Source organism: Amblyomma mixtum, chromosome 9, assembly GCF_055824585.1.
Source record: "Amblyomma mixtum isolate Tamu chromosome 9, ASM5582458v1, whole genome shotgun sequence".
NCBI lineage: Eukaryota > Metazoa > Arthropoda > Arachnida > Ixodida > Ixodidae > Amblyomma > Amblyomma mixtum.
In genome coordinates this window covers 62,753,162-62,772,777 of record NC_143020.1, presented here as the reverse complement: position 1 = coordinate 62,772,777, position 19,616 = coordinate 62,753,162, and the positions used below count along the sequence as shown (strand labels likewise).

The 19,616-nt window shown below is 43.5% G+C and overlaps 1 protein-coding gene across 1 annotated transcript; it reads right to left on the bottom strand.

The window, feature by feature from the left end:
- Positions 1-1,672: 1,672 nt before the first annotated feature.
- LOC149329321 (uncharacterized) lies at positions 1,673-13,839 on the bottom strand. Its single transcript, XM_089561938.1, has 2 exons — positions 7,016-13,839; positions 1,673-6,465 (listed from the first exon to the last, which is right to left on the bottom strand). The coding sequence occupies exon 2, from the start codon at positions 6,383-6,385 to the stop codon at positions 5,657-5,659; it is 729 nt and encodes a 242-aa protein (XP_089418064.1). The 5' UTR covers positions 6,386-6,465; positions 7,016-13,839; the 3' UTR covers positions 1,673-5,656.
- Positions 13,840-19,616: the final 5,777 nt, after the last annotated feature.

Sequence of the window (19,616 nt, the reverse complement as noted above, 5' to 3'; positions counted from 1 at the left end):
GCCCGGCATGGCGCTTACTTCGTACGAGTAGACAAAGGCGTCGTCTAGACCAGCATGGCGAACATGGCGGGGGCTGAGAAACAAAGGCTGCGTCTAGTCAGGCATGGCAGGAGCGGCGTGCTCGAACGGCGAGGCTGCAGGTTCTGTCGTCGACTGCGCCAAATGTGAGGGCGTTGCTGGGGCTTGACGATCACGTGCCAGGCTGGCGTACTACAGAAGTCAGCCTTTATTGCGGCCAATTCTTATTTACAATAATTACACGGGGCATGTGGCTTGAGAGGGGCTAGGAGAGCGCACCGCTTGGCGGGCGGGCGACTACACAACAACACACTCGTCGTCTCCCCAGCTCCGAGCGGCAGCGGGGAAGGCGTCGTCGCTGGGAAGGTGGCGCCATCTGTGGGGTAGTGGCGAACTGTGTGTTTCAGAGGAGCTACTACCTCACAACAGGACCTGATCATGCGCAGAGTTTTAAAATACAGCTCCCGTCTGGGCTTGCTTTCAGAAAACGCGATTAGGTGACGATATATGCCATGAGATCCTTTGGAGATACGTGAATTCGTTGCTATTGTAGGTCCTAACATTCTACCGGCAGTACGTTGTAACAGATATAGGCGCATTCGTAGTGGAGCAAAGGAGGTCATATTCTAGGGTGCGAGCTCCGTCCCCAGTTGAAGATTCCAAACTGGCAATCTGCTGGTTTGTGCTGCTAAGCTGATTTCAGTAGTTTGGTTCAAGTTTATGCGACGGCACAAAGCGACTCGGGCTACGAGGGATGCTGCAGTGAAGGGCTCCGGGAGTATCGGCCACTTAGTGTTATTTAACGTGCGCTCACATCGCACAGTACACGGGCCTGTGCACAGTACACAGGACCAATTGGTTCCAGCGGTAATCTGCTCGTCCCAACTACATATACAGCTTGCTGGTTTAAATTTGAACTGGGATTTGTGGTTCCAGCTGATAGCTTTTTGCTCTTCAATGGAGAGCTTTTTCCATAGTTTGGGTTAATGAAGCTCTTCAGGAAAAAAAGAAATTTCAAGATAAATCTCATCGATTGTACCCACTATAAATTCTACAAACAGTGATGAGAAAACTTTGCTAATTAACCAGTCCTCACTGAGAGTACACATATGTATTGCAGTTGGTTGTTGCTCTTGATTTCCTTAGTCAATATGTTTTGCTAGCTACCAATTTGTATGCAAGCTAACGAGATCCTAGCTCAATACCCTATGAAAGGTGTTGGTAGCTAACCTGCATCATTAACTTAATTTGTAAAATTTGTTCACTCCAATGCAGTTTTCAGAAAAGAACATTTCTTCCCTTAGGCAACACAGCGACAGTTGCTCAGTCTTTCCCAAACAAGGAATGTGAGCCTGCTCTTCTCGTGAACTTGTGTGAATGGAAATAAAATCATGGTAATACATGGATGGCATCACTTCTTGTTGGAGAGACTTTCAGAAACTTTATATCCAATATTTACTGCTGGTACCAGTTGTTGGCCTCCTTCAGTGAAGAAATTTCGTGGAGTAAAAGTGCACAAATCAATTCCTTTTCATCTTGAAGCCCGAGTGGGCTAATTTTTGTTACGATCAGTATAAATTCACTCATTTATAGTACTTATTCTATAAACTTTGTATCATAACATAGGAAAATTTGCTCGTGTGTAAATCTTTGAAGGTGATGATGATGAACACAATAAACTCTAAGAAATTATTACATCTTCGGTGATGCACTCTGCAGATCAATTTTCGAGTGATTATAGCTTGTACAGTACTTTGTCTAAGATAGGTTATGATCGGCATATGTACTTTGTAGTTGAAAACTCTCACATTCAACTGATGAATGGATATTGTTCTTGAGCAATACACGCTTTACTTATTTTCTTCTTCAGTGACTTCTACACATTTCACGTAGCATAAAAACCAGTTCAGCTGCAATTGTCAGTGCACATACTGCGATGCATTTCGACAGAGATTACTTCTCTGTTGCAAGCGATCAACGTGTGCCAGCTCGCCCCGTTACCCATGCTTCTGGCAGAAAACCTTGGCTGCAGCCATAGAATCAGCATTCATGAGTATGCATGACATCTCTGGTCATGTCAGCCAGGTGGTGATGTAAGAGATTTGAGTGCATCTGGGATAGAACGCTCTTAGGGCCATGTAAACCTCCTGCTCCATCCATTTCACAGCAGTTGCTGTTGCCACTTAGCTGACATGAAAGGGGGTGAAGTATGGTATATGTATACACATGATTTTTTGGTATGTTAATGTGCTGAATCATATAGTTGCGATTTGATGTTCTAAAGATGATCTGATCTAATTATATACAGCAAAACATCACTTATTTTATTTAAATTGCCAGAGACAATATGAAGTTAAATTTTTGGGCTACACATGTGCATGTACAATCGAAAGTGAGAGTTGAATATGCACTCATGTGGACACATAGCGGTTAAATGCATCAGAGCGTTGAATGCACTTTTCATAGGACTGGAAATGAAAAAAAAAAATGTAACAGCTAGGAAACGCTGTACCTGAATGTTTAGCATTCAAAAAAATTGTGCACCGGTGTCTGAAGCTTTTTATTACATGATGTGTGCACAATATCCTTCTCTGGAATTAGCAAGGCTGTTGTCCTCACGATCATTCTGCATGCACAAAACTTCAGAAACGCAATGCGATGTGTCTCGGTTAGCCTCAGCAGCTGGCATGGAAAAAATAGCTCACCCAGGACAACGGACAAGGAAAACCAAACAACACAGGCACTTACTGAGTGCGCTATTTTTTTTATGATGCCATACCAACTAGCTCAAATGTCCATTCCACTTCTACCAGCTGTCTGTGGAAGAGTTTTTGGCAGCGAAGAGGGGGCATGCCTAGAGCGTGCGAAGCTGCAGTACGCACGCTCCTCTTCGCTGCTATCGCGGTGGTCGCATTAATCGCCTAGAATCATCACCTATTGGAATAACCTGCGTATCTTAAGGTGCAGGTTACAAGAATAAAGCGGATGGCAGAAACAAAATCGTCGGAGCCAACCCGCACAAGCACATCTCTTACAGTCCCGCTTTTGCCGTCTGCTGGGGCATACTTCCATTTTCGCGCTTTAGGGTCATTCGCGCTAGCGTCGCAGCGACGATGGAATTGGGCCAGCATCACCAAAAATGTCACAGTCTGTAAGCGTGCTGCTTTAGCGTGGGCGCTTCCCACCAGAAGTCGCTGGGAGGACAAGCGCCAATAGAATGTATATATAGTCTAGCTTTTTCTCGCCGGCATCGACATAGCACACACACTGAATGAACGCCGGAATGGTGTAAACTACCACTGTGAGGCGACTCTCGCGACGTACGATGCAGGAATGATGCAAGAATTGCATTATGTAACAGATACAGGTGATCGAGTTTTTACATGGACTTCGATCTATGGCAGCTGGACTGGCTCATATGAAAACATACCACTGGTAAAACGCACCAACTGTAAATGTAACAGCAGGGTTCTAATCGATGTTTGTTTTGCAGAGAGAAATATTAACCCTTCCACTTTTCATTGCGAGGGCTATAGAAGCGCTAGCTGCGGAACAACATATAACACGCATTTCCATCTCGCATCAATATCACCGTTTCGCTGCACCGCATGCAACCACCATGATCAGTGCTTTTACCGGTAGAACTTATTATGCACGACCCTTCTTCAAACACATGCACACACGGTGAACTCTCGTTGTTTCGTGCCCGCTTTTTTAGCTCAAACTTTTGGTCAAATTCTATTCGAACTAAGGGTACCAAGGGTGGACACGTGTGTGCGGCACGGTGGTTTTGTAGCCGCGTGCTCTCTTTGAGCAGTTTTATATTTATGTTTGTTGCAAGTAAACTCTCGAGATTTGCGACAAGACTTTTGAAGATGAAGACGATATATCCAATGGCCATTACGTTTACGGCCAAATTGTGCACATGCCATAGAAGGGATATACATCGTTCCAAGGCCAAGCACCAATGGTCGGGCATATCTCTGTGATGTGCACACCAAACCATCGATGGATTTTTGGAACACGGCGTGTCAACAGTGGTGAGTCGGACAGCGGAGCGCCGTGTGTGCCAGCCCCGCTTTGCGCGTGCGAATCGTGTGTGCGAGGCAGGCACTAGGAGCAGACAGCCGACGTATCAGCAAATCGAGGTGTAGAGGAAGACACCGCAGCACAAGTCTGCCCATTCAAGAGTGGAAGTGACAGCTGTTGGACATTGGGTTCATCGACGCAAGACCACTGCGCCCCGTTGAAGCTTGGAAATGGCAGCCGAGGGATTGAGGGTCTGTGCTGCCACAGCTTCCTTGGATAGGCTGCATAAGCCTACGGTGTTTCGGAACGCCCTCAACGGGACCTGGCTCCTGTTTTCCTGCTGCAGCTGCCTAGTTCTTGGGGGCGGCTGACAGGAGTTCATCAGCGTCTCCTGTGTCCATCTCCGTTCCTCACCTCCTGGCTCTCTACCACCGCCTCCCTGGACGCAACATCAAAGACGCATCGCAGGTCGCCAACCCGCGTCCTTGCCGTCTGCAAGGCATTCCCGCTCCAGATGGGACGCTTTGTGTCCGGTGAACTCTCTCCTTTTTATCTGTAGTGTTTGGCGCGAGTCTAGTGTGTGTTTTTGTTTCTTCAAAAGGCTCCTTTCTATAAAGTATAAACACGGCTTCGTTTTATTTTCTTTGATTCATTTGTTTTCTTCTTCAAACCTGCATGCAAAAGCGTTCCCCTCGAGCCGTCGGGTACACATCACCCCAATTCGCGACAATCTCCACGTGTCAGTACTTCAAACTGTTGAGACTGAAAATCTGTTCAAATTATGGATTGGTTTAGGTTTGGTTTATTAGGGTTTAACCTTCTGAAGCAACTAAGGCTATGAGGGACGCCGTAGTGAAGGTCTCCGGAAATTTCGACCACTTGGGGTTGTTTAATGTGCACTGACATCGCACAGCACATGGGCAAATTATGCCGATTTTAAATTAAGGGTAAGGGGACTGAGAAAGACACAGTTCAGAATGAATGAGAACCCAACCAGACAGTTTGATGCATTCACAGATCTTTTATTTGTTCTTATGTGGCCGCTCATCAGCACTGACAGCATTAAAAGCGGCACCTCATAGATGCCACTCGATCGGCCCCGCATGTCCAAAATAAACTAGACCCATGTCATGACAGGTTCAGGGATATAAATGATTGAATTTATATTCATTGTTGCAAAAATTAGTCCACTCGAGCTTAAAGATGAAAAGGAATCGTTTTGTGCACTTTTACTCCACAAAATTTCTTTAGTGAGGCAGGCCGATGCAGGCACTAGCGGTAAATATTCAATATAAAGTTTCTGAAAGTGTCGCTACAACAAGGATTGATACCTTCCACGTCCTATCATTTTATTTCCATTCATGCAAATTTACGAGCATAGCAGGCTCAAATTCCTTGTTCGGGAAAGACTGAGTGACTGTCTGGGTTGTCTAAGGAAACCAATGTTGTTTTCTGAAAACTGCGTTAGGGTGAACAAAACTTACAAATTAAGTTAATGATAAAGTTTAGTTACCAACACCTTTCATAGGGTACTCAGCCAGAATATCGTCAGCTTGCATTCAAATGGTACCTAGAAAAACCTGTTGATTAAGGGCACCACGAACCACTGCTATTCTTTGTGAATCGCTTTTTTGTGCCGTTTCAAATCATGGCGCTGGTTGAATCTCTTTTGGCACAAGTCACATTGGTAGGGCTTTTCGCCCTTGTGGGATCTAATATGTCTTGCAAGATCTGAATGTCCCGCAAAAGCCATGGGGCACAGCTGGCACTGATACGGCTTTTCACCTGTGTGGGTACGGATGTGTATCGGCAGGTAACTCCTCCGTGCAAAGCTGATACCACAGTGGTCGCAACGGTAAGGACGCTCGCCGGTGTGAGTGCGCTGGTGTTGCTCTAGGGTGAACTTCAGTGCAAAGCTGCTACCACAGTGGTCACAATGGTAAGGTCGTTCACCAGTGTGAGTGCGCTGGTGTTGCTCTAGGGTGAACTTAAGTGCAAAGCTGCTACCACAGTGGTCGCAACGGTAAGGACGTTCTCCAGTGTGAGTGCGCTGGTGTGTCTTCAGATTGGACCTATCTGCAAAGCTGTTCCCACAATCGTCACAATGGTAAGGTCGTTCACCAGTGTGAGTGCGCTGGTGTGCCTTCAGATTGGACCTATCTGCAAAGCTGTTCCCACAATCGTCACAGTGGTAAGGGCGGTCGCCAGTGTGGACTCGGAGATGCACCACTAGTTGGGATCTTCTTTTGAATAACTTGTTGCAGTGGGTGCATCTGTGCAGCTTATCTCCTGCGCGATTATCCCGGTGGTTACCCATGCCAGAAGGAGTAGATTCCATGCAGTGGCCCACAGGGTGCCTTTCACTGGTTGAATCTTGCACAGGAGATGCGCCATGGTCGCTCTGTGTGACGAATGAACCTGTGTTGCACAAGCAGAGTACTTCAAATAAAGTGCCTGAACCAACAATCCAACAGTTCACTTGGAATTAGGAAGAAAAGTTGAATGCAGAGGACACACTGATTAAAAGCTGCGAATGTCTATGAAAAGTTTTATTCAAGAGATCTGCAACAGAGAACGCAGGTCTGAAACAAGATGTCTCTATGTCTTTACAGTCGCATGTGGGCTTAATAGCAAAACAAGTGGCGGTCAGCTATGCTTAGCCCAATGCATAATGCCATTTTTTTTTATTTGTTCCTCAGAGAGTGTCTAATAGGAGGAAAAGGCTAAAGACTAAAAGCCTTACGAGGCCTTGGTCTCCTGTACAATTTCTTGCTGCAATGAACAGAACCCATATCGGTCCTAGTTCGATGAGTATAGTTGACATATCACAGAAAACAACTTTCCAGAATATCGAAGGCCCATATACTCCACCACAGTTCATTAAACTACAGCTTCCATACCCTAAAGACTGCTTTTTGAAAGAGAACCTTAACAAAAGCATATAGGGAGAAAAACTGCAGTTCCTAACCTGGTGAATTCTGCCATGAAAGTACGCCATGTTTGTGGTCCCCGGAGCTCGAGCCTGCATGTGAAAGCCAGATTGCATCTAATTAGCACAAAAGATTACGAGTGTGAACACTCACATGGTGGTATCTGCATGAGGCGGTGAATATGGAATGCACATTCGTAAAACAGCTTTCCCAGGTTGTGTACATTCAGTAAGGCGAACTTGAAAAGAAGCGAGTTCCAAAGCAAACATTCCCGACTTTTAATCTGCATGCAGACGACTACTATACTCATGCTCACGAAAAACTGACAGTTGCCTACAAATTTATAGGCTTACCGAAACAAAGCCAACAGCTATTATATAGACGAATGAACATGCACAATTTCTGGCTTCAAGAGAAGAGCAGTAAATGTCTGCCTACACAGGCTTAAGAACTAACGAGTGTCAGTTATTTTTAACAACACAGCACATTGACCGAGCACTCTTCTTTTAATAAACATTTTACACCCGTTATACTGCAACAGGAGAAAAAAAAGGACTTTCAGAGAATAGCTACTGGTAAAAACGCCCGGGTTACAGCTGCCAACGAATGTTGCCAATATGCCCAAAATAATATTCCGCCTCCACATTCTCCAAGAGCGCAACTAATTAAGTGGAAGCACGTCTGCAACTGCACACTACTCTGTCTTAAGTGCAGTTAGAGCATACCATATTTACTTTTGTGACACCCGCATCTCAAATTTCGGGAAAGAGAAATCAGGGCTAAAAAAAGGAATAAACAACTGTGACGGAAGTTTCTCAATGCGCTGGTCTGAAAGAGGTTTAAGGTGGCCAGCTTTTCCAACACCATGGACAGCACGGAAGAAGTCCATCCCTGAGAACATGATGATCAGGTGAGCTCATTGGACAGTAACGAGAGTGAGAGTTGATGATGCATCCGGAGCATCACCAACACAAAGGGAAGTCTAAGACCCATTTCCATGCATTCAACCCAGCAGAAGCCAGGAGGGAAGCTTGCGTATTGTACCACAGGTGGGTACCCAGTGGCACAGGGAATCCAACCCAGCACATCCTACATGCGAGATGCACGCTCCAATGACTAGGCCATTGTTGCAGGGAGACTTAATGTAGCGAGAAACAGCGAGTAAAGGTGCAACTTGCCATCAGTTGTTGCATTATTCTGAGCAGAAATCACAGCATCACTATAATCATTTCACGGACATCCTGTGATGCAAGGGAACCGGTCGGGCAAAACTACTAAACGGACACTGCGGGTGAGAAAATCTGGTAAAACTGGCGCTGCATTGTGCAACAGTGCATAGCACCACTACAGCACACAGGCTAACATAAACATAGGGAAGTTTTTTAAAAGGCTTCGCATTATAACAAAACAATTTCCAACTTAAAGAAAAAAAAAGCTTGTTGTACCACCATCATGAAATGAAATCCATACACGATTAATTCCACGTGTGCAGATCAACATTCAGTACTGTTAGAAAACTAATATAAACATTGTCACAGCACACTCCACACAGCCAAAATGAACGATGTCAGAATGCAGGCTAAATGAACATAGCAATAAATACAGTTTGGACAGAGTCAGAAATGCAATATGCAATGACAAAGTGAGGTCAGTCACTTAACTGTGACCGACAACAAGGAATCATACTGCACTCTTCACCAAAGCTAAAAGGGCGCCCATAATCCAGTACACAGTGGCAAGCACAATAGATTATAAAATTCAGCACATGATACAGCACAAGTTTTGCAGAGCTACTGTCTTCACAAAGCCCCAACCATGAGTGCAAAGTGGTGGAGTTGCATCGAATTACGTAAGCAAGCATTTGCAGATTCGAGGTCGATTCGAGCACAAGAATCAGGATAAACATTGATATGTCAGACACAGAGGCACGAAAGGCTAAAAGTTCCAAAGCATGCAATTCTCATCATTTATGTTTCTGCTTCGATTGAAAACTTAAATATAGTATAAATGAAAAAACATTTCATCCACATAACAGAACAATTACACAAGTACCAGCATAATTACATTTGTTATTGCCATTTACCATTTATATTTTTATATTGCCATTTATATTTTTGATTGCGCATAATATTTTGGAACCAATGCGCCTCCTTTGTTAAAGGTGCCCACCAGATGTTTAGTTTTTTTTTTCAATTTTTTGTGTGACAATGCTGCTAAGTGACGTGCGATGTCCTTCCGACACTGGCACAGACTTTCTTATAAAAATATACAACAATCTCCTGAATGTTATAACTGCCCTAAAGCATATGCCAATCTGACCCATTGTCTTCTGGAATGCTCCACGGCCATTCTGCCTCTGAGTGACCAAATAATGTGATTCTATGATTACTACTAATTGCCCACCAAGAGAGTACACAAGTTGAACTTCACTGGACTGCTCTATGTGGTCAGGTGTTCTGTTAGTACCCCGACTGGTATGGGAATCCCATTGAGAGCTTAATTTAAACTGTTCAACCAATGCATGCCAGTGACTTCTCCAACACGACTCTTGAGCTAAGAAGAAGAAAGAACTTCGTGCCTGTATTTATTCCCGTTACTCCCTTCTTCCCTCTCCGTCCCAAGCCTAATGCCATTCCTGTGAAAGCATTTTCGAAATGAGTTCACAAAATAAAATTTTGTTTTGACGGCAGTTCCCATTTTCTTTATTGTTTAAATCCCTGTAATTCAAGCAAAATCATTAAAAACGCTTCCATCTCACTTTGTGCATAAACACAGTGCACTGGGATCATTGCACAAGCAATCTTCTAGCTTATGAGCATCATGCAATAGAGTCATGAAAGGATGGCAGGCGTGGCATCGAAGGGTTCTTGCTCTGGAACCTTGAACACATTGGCTTACCAGTAACGGCCTGCAAAATAACGGAGAACAAGTAAGCGTCACTATAAAACAAACACAAATGCCACAAGCAGCGGCGTCTGTGCTGTGATGTTAATAGCAATGTACAAAGGAACAAGAATGCACAAAATCCACGCCTGACTACACATTCTGTCACCTTCTTTATTCTAGATGTGTTCACAGCAGTAGGTTGCATTGAAAGGTTCTTCATCAGGCATGTACTCTGTGTCCTCCTAATGCTACTCCTTATGCCTGCAATTTTAAACAGAGCGAATTCAGATTGTGACCCGAGTCGTGAGCTAGTCCGGGTCACGCTCACATTATGATCTGTGTTTTCACAACGACGGTGCATGCTTAGCTTTTTGCCTCCATTTTTAAAAACAGTGGAGAGGAGGAATGATCTACTGCCCCAATCAAGGACACCTGAGGGCGAGGCAAGCCGGCGACTTCTGTGGGTGACCGAAGAAGAGGGTATCGGAGAAGCAAGGAAGACTGAATTTTCTCCGACACCCGTAGCTAGTTTAAGTGGGTGCAGTAATGAGCTGGTAGCTTTGTCTGAGTCCTTCCATGCTGTTGAGAGTTCTGACGTAAAAACAAATCAGAACTGATCAGCATTATGCTTAAAAATGCGGCCCACGCAACTTGAAACATGTAACCAAAAACATCAGGGTACAAACCTAACCCAAAGAGCACCAGGCCAAGAACATGCGTTCGTGTGCCTTAATTCAGATGTCTATAGCCAAACATATGCGCGGCCGAAAAGTATGACCAGACTACCAAGCAGGCAGCAGATCAAAGGATGAGAAACTGGTCATGCGGTCTGGCCACATATGAGGCTGCAGGGACCTCAGGGGATAATGCACCGCGCCCAACATTCAGGGTTTTTTCCCCATGGCATCGACCGACTGCCTGATTACAATGCGACCGTATGCCTTGCCACAGAAAAAATCTTTGACTTGTCATGCCACATGACTACGTTTGTGGCTGTGCCCTAATGGTCGCTGTCGTGACATGTGACAACACAGTACGTAGGTCAGGATGAGATCTCTTCCACTGACCCTTTGAAGGTACTACTAAACATACAAATATGGCAATATTCATGCATTACAACCAGCCAAAACAAATTCAATACAGCCTTTTCAATCCGGGAAGTGAGAAATATGTGCACTACCAAACAAAGGATTTGCTCAACCAGAAAAAGAAAACATCAGTTGTGATTTGAACCCCTCGGAGGAGCAGTGGGAGGCTATTCTGCTCAGCGATGATCCTGACCGTCAGCACTGGCTGGTGGGGAGGGCCACAGGAGCAGCAGCAGCCAGTGGAATACCGGACTAGGCGGCCCACCCACATGCTCTGAGAATACTGAACAAATAAAGATGTTTTTAATCCATCAATCAATCAATAACTGCACTGCAAAAATAACCACTGGCTTACTTACATGCGATTTTGTCAGCTGAAACTTCCATGCACAAATATTTTCCCAAATAACAGACAAAAAAGCAGATATGAAATAAATTATGCGATGGCTAGAAGAAGAGGCGTTACCACAACTAAGAAAGGCAACAATTTGTGAACCTCGAGGAGGTAGTGCGTAACTGTCAAGGAACTCTTACAAAACACACAATGGCTAATGAGCTATCAAGACTCCAAGAAAAAGCAGAATCAAAAAATCACACGACACGTCACAGAAATCAAACGAATATAGCGCAGAATACAAAGGATACCTTGGATGGGAAAAATAATAAAAAGACCAGGATTATTTAAAGCTCAAAAAAAAAAGAACAGCCAGAAGAAAAAAAACAATGTACCACTTTAGCGTACTAGGTGAGGTGGCACTCGCCATCGGCCTGATGTAAAAAACCAACATGCCAACAGTTATCTATTAATCTAGGGGAGATCTCTTGGTGCGTGGTACAAAGACACATCCTACAATACATTGTTTTATAGGACAGGAGTATTAAACTATGTGTCAGCATAGACTGGCTGCAGTTCTTCCTCTGCAGTGCTCTTTCCCCTGGCTACTGGTGCTACTCCAATGTCTGCAAAACTGAGAACACAAAAAATGGCACAAAACACACACAAACGACACCAGCATTGTTCGATATGGCTATGGTTGAAGTTGATATGGTTGAAGTTGAAAGTTCATTAAGGAATTCAAACAAAATTAGGAGCGTATACAGCGAAGTACAAGACCACAGGCAGGACCTCCCATGAAAATAATTTTCAATAAGCAACAAAATACACAACACATTAATAAGCGACACAGAGAATAAATTAGGTACATAGTGTAAAATGAGTTACTGAAATATTTAAATACAAACAATATAATGCAGGAGAATGTACAATAAAACACTCACAGATGCCGCGATACATGGGATCAATAACAAAAAAATCCCACATTCTTCATTGCCTGCAAAACCGAGAACACAGAATAAGGCACAGCACACATACAAAAAAGACACTGGCGTTGTTTAATATGCCTAAGGGATGTAGTCTTCTTTTTAAAGTAGACCATTTAGTGGAATTGAAGGGTATCATGCATTTTTCAATCCTGTGAAGCGGCTGTATTAGGACGCGGAGAAAGATTTTATCCGTATACAAACAAACAAAAAAGATGGTGATATACTGTGAGGCTGTTTGTACCAGCTTTCAGCATAAATTGCTGGTTACAGGTACCGCCATCGGGATATGGTTCACCAGCTTCCACATGTCACCATAACGCACCACGAACGGTTATCACACAAATCACCACCGAATTCATAAATCATCAGCCCTTTTACCGCAAAGCTCTAGACTGCAAAAACACTAACTGTTGCATCTGCTATGAGATTAAGAAGACAGAAGAATGCAGACATCCGAGGAGAAATGAGAACGGCGCGCAATCTAGCTCCAAGAACGTGCTGTCTTTGCTAAAGCCTGCTAGGAGAGAAATAAGGCGTGGAAAGTTCACTGCCTATCGATTCAGTGAGATGAACATGGCTGAAGATACACACGTTATGAATTTACATAAATTAATGCCAATTACTGCCTTGCAATTTATTGAGTCTACTTGCAAGCAGTTTCAAAGTGTTGAAGTGCCAGGTTTAAAGGGATAACTCCGGCAAGTATCACTGAAGAAAATTTGTCTAGTATTGCGGTTATAGACTTCTGCGGCTTTCATGTTACTGGTACAGGCGTTAACAAGTTTGATTCTTTCGTGACTGCGCGGTGACATTTGGGAACGCGCGCACAAAGACGGATCATGTCTGCACTAGCGCACGCTGCAAAAGTGAGGTTCACCGGGTCGCACGAAGCTATCTTTGCTCTGTATGCGCACAGATTCCCTTCTGCAAAGCTTCTCCTTCTCGCAGACTAACAACACACAAAATCGAATATGTAAAGCAAGAGCAAGAGATTGAGGAACTCGCACAACCGGCAACAGACACAAACGCAAAGCGTGCGATTGTTGATGCCGCCCGTGATGCCGCTTGCCCCGCCGTACATTTTTCTAATGGTTGTATTAACTCTGTGGTTGACATGGGCACACTCAAATAAATAAAAACAAACATATCAGGATCATGCAGACAGCCTCAATTAAGTACTAATGCCGCAGCTAAGTTTGATCTGTGTGCAAAGTATAGTTGATTGAAAACTGGTTGCCAGTTGTAACTTTCTTGCGCGATCGGAAGCAAAACCAATTTTCAACGCTGTTCGTTTCGATATCGCACCCGATGGAGCGCAATGCTTGAATTTTATACCCCTGTCACACGGCCAGTTTCAATGGCTATCGGGTCGAGGGCCATCGAGATTTCCGATCGCCATCGAACTTGAGGGGAATTTTATATCCGCGGCTTAGCTTTTACGTGCGATGGTTTACTCATGTGTAAAGATATTTCTCCACCGTATTGAAACTACTGTCCACCGACGCGTTGAATGCGCTGCACTATAAAAAAAAAAAAATAGAACGCGTCTAGCTCGACGCGTAACGCATGTCCCGCGCCCCCTGAACTTTTTGAGAGGCCAGGGCCTTTGTTACAGGGTCCTGATCATGCGTAGAATTTTAAAATAAAGCTCCTGTCCGGGGCTTATTTTCGGAAAACGCGATAAGGCGACGCTATGCAACGAGATCTTTTGGATAATTGCGATTGTAGATGGTAACATTCTACTTCGGCAGTTGTAATAGATTTGAGGAGTAAAGGAGGTGTTACCCTAGCGTGCAAGCTCCCTCTTCCTTTTCCCGCAAACGCACAAAGAATTCCGTACATCTGCCGGATTAAAAACAAAAATTCTGGGTCGAGCAATCCAATGGCCTGTAATCAGGGCCAAATATCGCTCAGAAAATATAGCTTACATAGGACAATTGCAGATTGGGTAAGTTGGTGTAGATTGATAATGGTGGTACAACAGTGCAAACACACACAAACCAATAAGGAACAGACTAGATGCACAAACCAGCATTGGTTTCTGCGTCTTGTCTTTTTCTTAGTCTGTGTGTGTTTGCGCTGTTGAACCGCCATTATAGCTTACGTATTGGCTGGTGGTGAGTTTTATGGAGTTTTATATTTTATATATATAACACGAGACATTTCCACAAGGGCACTTTCTCCAATGAGCAGAAGAGGATGAAGAGACCTGCAAACATTCAGAATAAAACAGTGCAAAATATTTTTCCTCACTTTGTCCAGCTTTGCGCTAATTACAGCTTTGCAGCCTATTGCATCTATTTCCCCGCAGATGCAATTAAGTAGCAGGTTTAAAACCCCGGCAAGCTCCACTGAACAAAATTTGTCTGTTATTGAGGTGATACACTTATGCGGCTTTCATGTTACTGGTAAAGGCGCTAATAAGCCCAAATCTTTCGTGACTGCACGGTGACATTTGTGCACGCTGCAAAAGTGACGTTCACAGGGTCGCATGCAGTTATCCTTGCTCTTATGGCACATAGATTTCCTTCTTCAAAGCTTCTTCTTCTCACAGACTGACAGCATGCAAAATCGAATATGTAAAGCAACATATTGATGAACTGGCACAACCGCAACACACAAAAAGTGTGTGATTGTTGATGCTGCGCGCAATGTAGCTTGTCCAATCATACACATTCATACTGGTGTGGCACCACAGGGACAGGGACAGAGATAGAGTGACAACAACACAAGTGCTCACTTGAAATACTGTTCAAACATTGAAAAGAGCCCGTTGTACAAGAAATAAAGTTCAAAAGGGTTGAAAATTGGGCGAGTTGGTACGAATTCATACTGGTGTGGCACCACAGGGACAGGGACAGAGACAGAGTGACAACTCACTCTGTCTCTGTCCCTGTGGTGCCACACCAGTATGAATTCGTACCAACTCCCCCAATTTTCAACCCTTTTGATCAATCATACACATTCCCTGTATTCCCTGTACATATTCCCTGTATTTAAACGTGCCCATGGGCACGTTTAAATAAAAAAAAAAAAGCATAATGAGGACCATGTAGACCGTCACAAAAAGTTTGATCTGCGCACAAGGTGTACATCATTGAAAACTGACTGTTAGTTGTGACCTTCCAGTGTGATCGAAAACAAAACCGAATTTTGACACTGTTTGTTTCGATCAAGATTGGTTTCGATATCGCACCCGATGGAGCGCAGTGCTTGAATTTTATACTCGAATTTTGTATCCGCGGCTTAACCGGATGGTTTATGCATCGCCAGAGCGTACTGCACGCATAGAAACCATAAGTGGAGGTATTTCTCCACTTTGTTGAAACTACACTCCACCGACCCATTGTGAACAATTTTTTATTTGCTGAATCCAATATAGAAGGGGTAAGCTTGGTGTTACCACGCGCAATAGTAAATCCTCTATGGAGCGCATATACTAGCATGAGTGGAGTTCTACATGGAAGTTCTATATGTGTTGCAGTTTGTTGTTACTCTTGTTGCTGCTTGCTGAGTGGGGTTGGAAGCTGTACATGTGCTCTCGCTATGAAGGCAACATCTGTGCCGTCCTGCAAGGTGACTGTTATTTTATCGTAGGTTAAAGCGGCGGCTGGTTCCAACAGCTGCTGGTCAAAGCAGCTGTTGGGAATGTACTAATAACCCAACACTGCTTGAACCAGCAGATTCCCAGTTTGAAATTTTCATATTCCCTTTTCTGCAACATACAGAGACTTCATATTCATATGGCAGATTAAAAAAAAATTTCTGTGGCTAATTAATTCACCTATAATCGAGACCAAACATTGCTGATAAGATGGCGTAAGTGTTGTATTGCATTGAGTTTTATGGCACATAAGCGACTACGACTATCGTACGCCAACCAAAGGATAGAATTTGTTTGCTTTTAAGAAACCTCTGAGATGTTTAAACTCTCATAGTTTGTTAACCTCGCTTCTTTCAAAACTATAAAAACACTAGACATGTCCACAAGCGCACTTTCTCCAAAGAGCAAACAAGGGTGAAAAAACATTCAACAGTGGAAAATGTTTTTCCTCACTTTGTCCAGTTCTCCACATGAACACAAAATATGATTTATGCTGACCACTTCTCCGCACAGCTCTCGCATTGCTGTCTCTTCTTTTGCGAGAATAAAACTGTGTGGTGCGTGCATCCAATATATGCAAAGGCAACATGAAATGACTTCAATTGACGACACCTCTAGGAAAAAACTAACAGCGCTGGTACACTGTCAGGCATTCATGCCTTTTTATCAGCACATACACAAAATGAGTGCAGTACCCTTGCTGAGTGCAGTACCCAGTGCAGTACATCGCTGACAAGATAGCACATGTGTTGTCTTGCATTGAGCTTTATAGCACATAAGCGACTATGACTATCGTACCCCAACCAAAGGATAGAATTTGTTTGCTTTTAAGAAACCTCTGAGATGATTAAACTCTCATAGTTTGTTAAGCTTGCTTCTTTCAAGACTATAAAAACAGTAGACATGTCCACAAGTGCACTTTCTCCAATGAGCAAACAAGGATGAAAAGACTGGTAGACATTCAGAATAAAACAGTGGAAAATGATTTTCCTCACTTTGTCCAGCTTTGTGCATGAACATAAAATATGATTTAGGGTGACCACTTCTGTGCACAGCTCGAATATTGATACTTCTTTTGCAAGAATAAAACTGTGTGTATGCATGTGCACGTTCAATACATGCAAAGGTGACCTAAAATGACTTATGTTAATGACTTATATAGGAAAGAGCTAGGGCTGGTACACTGTCAGGCATTCATGCCTTTCAGAACCTGTTAATTTTTTCTGCTTAATAAATGAGCCAATCCGAAGCTTTGCAAGAATTGTTGAACATATATACTGATTTATGGCTGATTTATACTGTAATTTGGGCATTTAAATTCTTGCAGAGGGGCTATTGGCAATTGTCCAAACAATATTTGGAGTCAGCACAGGATCATCCGACACTTGACCCCTAATGGGATACAATATATGCTTCAAACAATTTTCTTGTTTGATTGAGCAGCTTTGGTAACTAATGTGAATAGCTTTCAACCTGACATCTTAATTAGCAAATTATTTAAATTTCTGTTATTTAATAAGAAATATTCACCTTAAAAATGGTCATGGAATTATTTGACTTAATTCCCGCATTTCAGTGCTAATCTTTGCTCTCTCTCTCTGCTTGATCAAAATGCTATACTTTTCAGTGAAAATGGAGCAAGTCTCATTTTACCTCAGTACCTTCTTGAAGAATCTTTAAACCAGTTTTTTCTCTATATAAAATGACTTCAATGAATTGTTTGCGATGTAACTATGACCTCCATTCTCTTATAAAAGGTTTTACTAGGTGTATGCTATGGTTTACTTCAAAATTTCATTCATTCATTTATTCATTCATTTAACTGTTTATTTACTTAATACTACCTCAAGGGCCCTGCGTACGACATGACTGAGTGGGTTACAGATCGTAACATTGCTTCACTTGATGAGTTGAATAGTGATGGGTCAGTGGACGGGAAAGTCATTCCAGTCTTTCGCAGTGTGTACAAAAAATGAAGGCAGATGTGCGGATGTGTGGGCAGGCGGAGGATAGGCGGTCTTTTCATGGTTCGTGCAGCTGGAGGTGCAGTAGGCAGGGAAGATAACAGACTCGTGCGGAACATGATAATAGAATTTGTGACGTAGACATAGTCTTGCAATGTGACGCCGGTTAGTTAAATCTATGAGATGAGCATTTTAGTTTGGCGACACTTTCATGATACGAATAAACACAACCTAACCTAGCAGCGTGGTTTTGATTTGCTTCTAGTGTATTGGAAAGATTATATTGATTAGGGTCCCAAACAGTGCATGCATACTCTAGTTTGAACATGCAGAAAATGAAAGTAATGTTCAACAGTCCCAAAGGGAACAGCAGTTCACAATTCACAATGGCAGTTTACCAATATCCCTCAAAGGAAAGGTATACAACAGCTGTATCTTACCGGTACTCACCTACGGGGTGGACACGTGGAGGCTAAAGAAAAGTGTTAGCTTAAGTTAAGGACAACGCAGCGAGCTATGGAAAGAAAAATGATAGGTGTAACGTTAAGAGATACAAAGCGGGTGGAGTGGGTTAGGGAAAAAACTCTGGTTAATTGCATCCTAGTCGAAATCAAGAGGAAGAAATGGGCTTGGGCAGGGCATGTAATGCGAAGGCAAGATCACCGCTGGTCCTTAAGGGTAACAGAGTGGATTTCAAGAGAAGGCAAGCAAAGCAGGGGACAGCTGAAAGTTAGGCAGGCAGATAAGATTAAGAAGTGGCGGCAGCTGTCAAAGGAGAGGGTTGATTGGAGAGACATGGGAAAGGCCTTTCCCCTGCAGTGGACGTAATCAGGCTGATGATGATGGTCTATAGTCAAAAAGAAATTCCAGAAATTGAAAATAGCCCCGAAGGAATCTCCCAATTAATCAGTTACTCAAGCTTTTAGCATCCGCAGGACGTGAACAAATAATAAGCAGTTAACTCCTTAAAAACACTCCATCATTATCAAGCCAGATCTTACATCTAATATTTACCCAATCTTTAGACACCGGAAGCGTTCCTGACAATTGGAAGGTAGGTTAAATTGTTCCCATTTTGAAAACAGGTGATCGTGCATGCCCAGCTAACTATCATTCAGTATACGTTAATAGCATATCTTCTAAACTTCTAAAGCGTGTTACAGCCTCAAGCTTAATGTCCCACCTTGATTCAATTAATTTCTTTAATCCTATCAGCATGGCTTCAGGAAATCACTTTCATGCGAAACACAGCTGGCTGAGTTCACCCAAGGCATACTTAAGGACGTGGAAAATAACCTCCAAACAGATGCAATCTTTAAAAAACATTTCAAAGGGATTCGATCGTATATCTCACAACCATCTGCTGCCGAAACTTTTGTGCCTCAGGATTCCTGCAAATCTAATATGCTGGCTAGAACATTTTATAAAAGGGCGCTCACAGTTCACATCTACCAATTACATCCATTCATCCTTAACAGATGTAACATGGGGTGTCCCTCAAGGGGTCAGCCTATCACCATTACTTTTCTTAGTATACGTACATTAACGACCTACCCTCTAACATTCAATGTAAAATTCGCCACGCACCCGCCCCGCCACATGGAGCTGATATGGGTGCCTGCCCACTCCAGGAATCCCGGAAACGAGGCCGCCAACGCTTTAGCCCGAGGTTCTCTTAACCGGGCACCGGCGGCCTCCGACCTGGGGTTCTCGCGGGAGCGCATGCACTCATTCAGTGAAATGACACAGACCTGCAACGCTGAGCGTCGGCTCT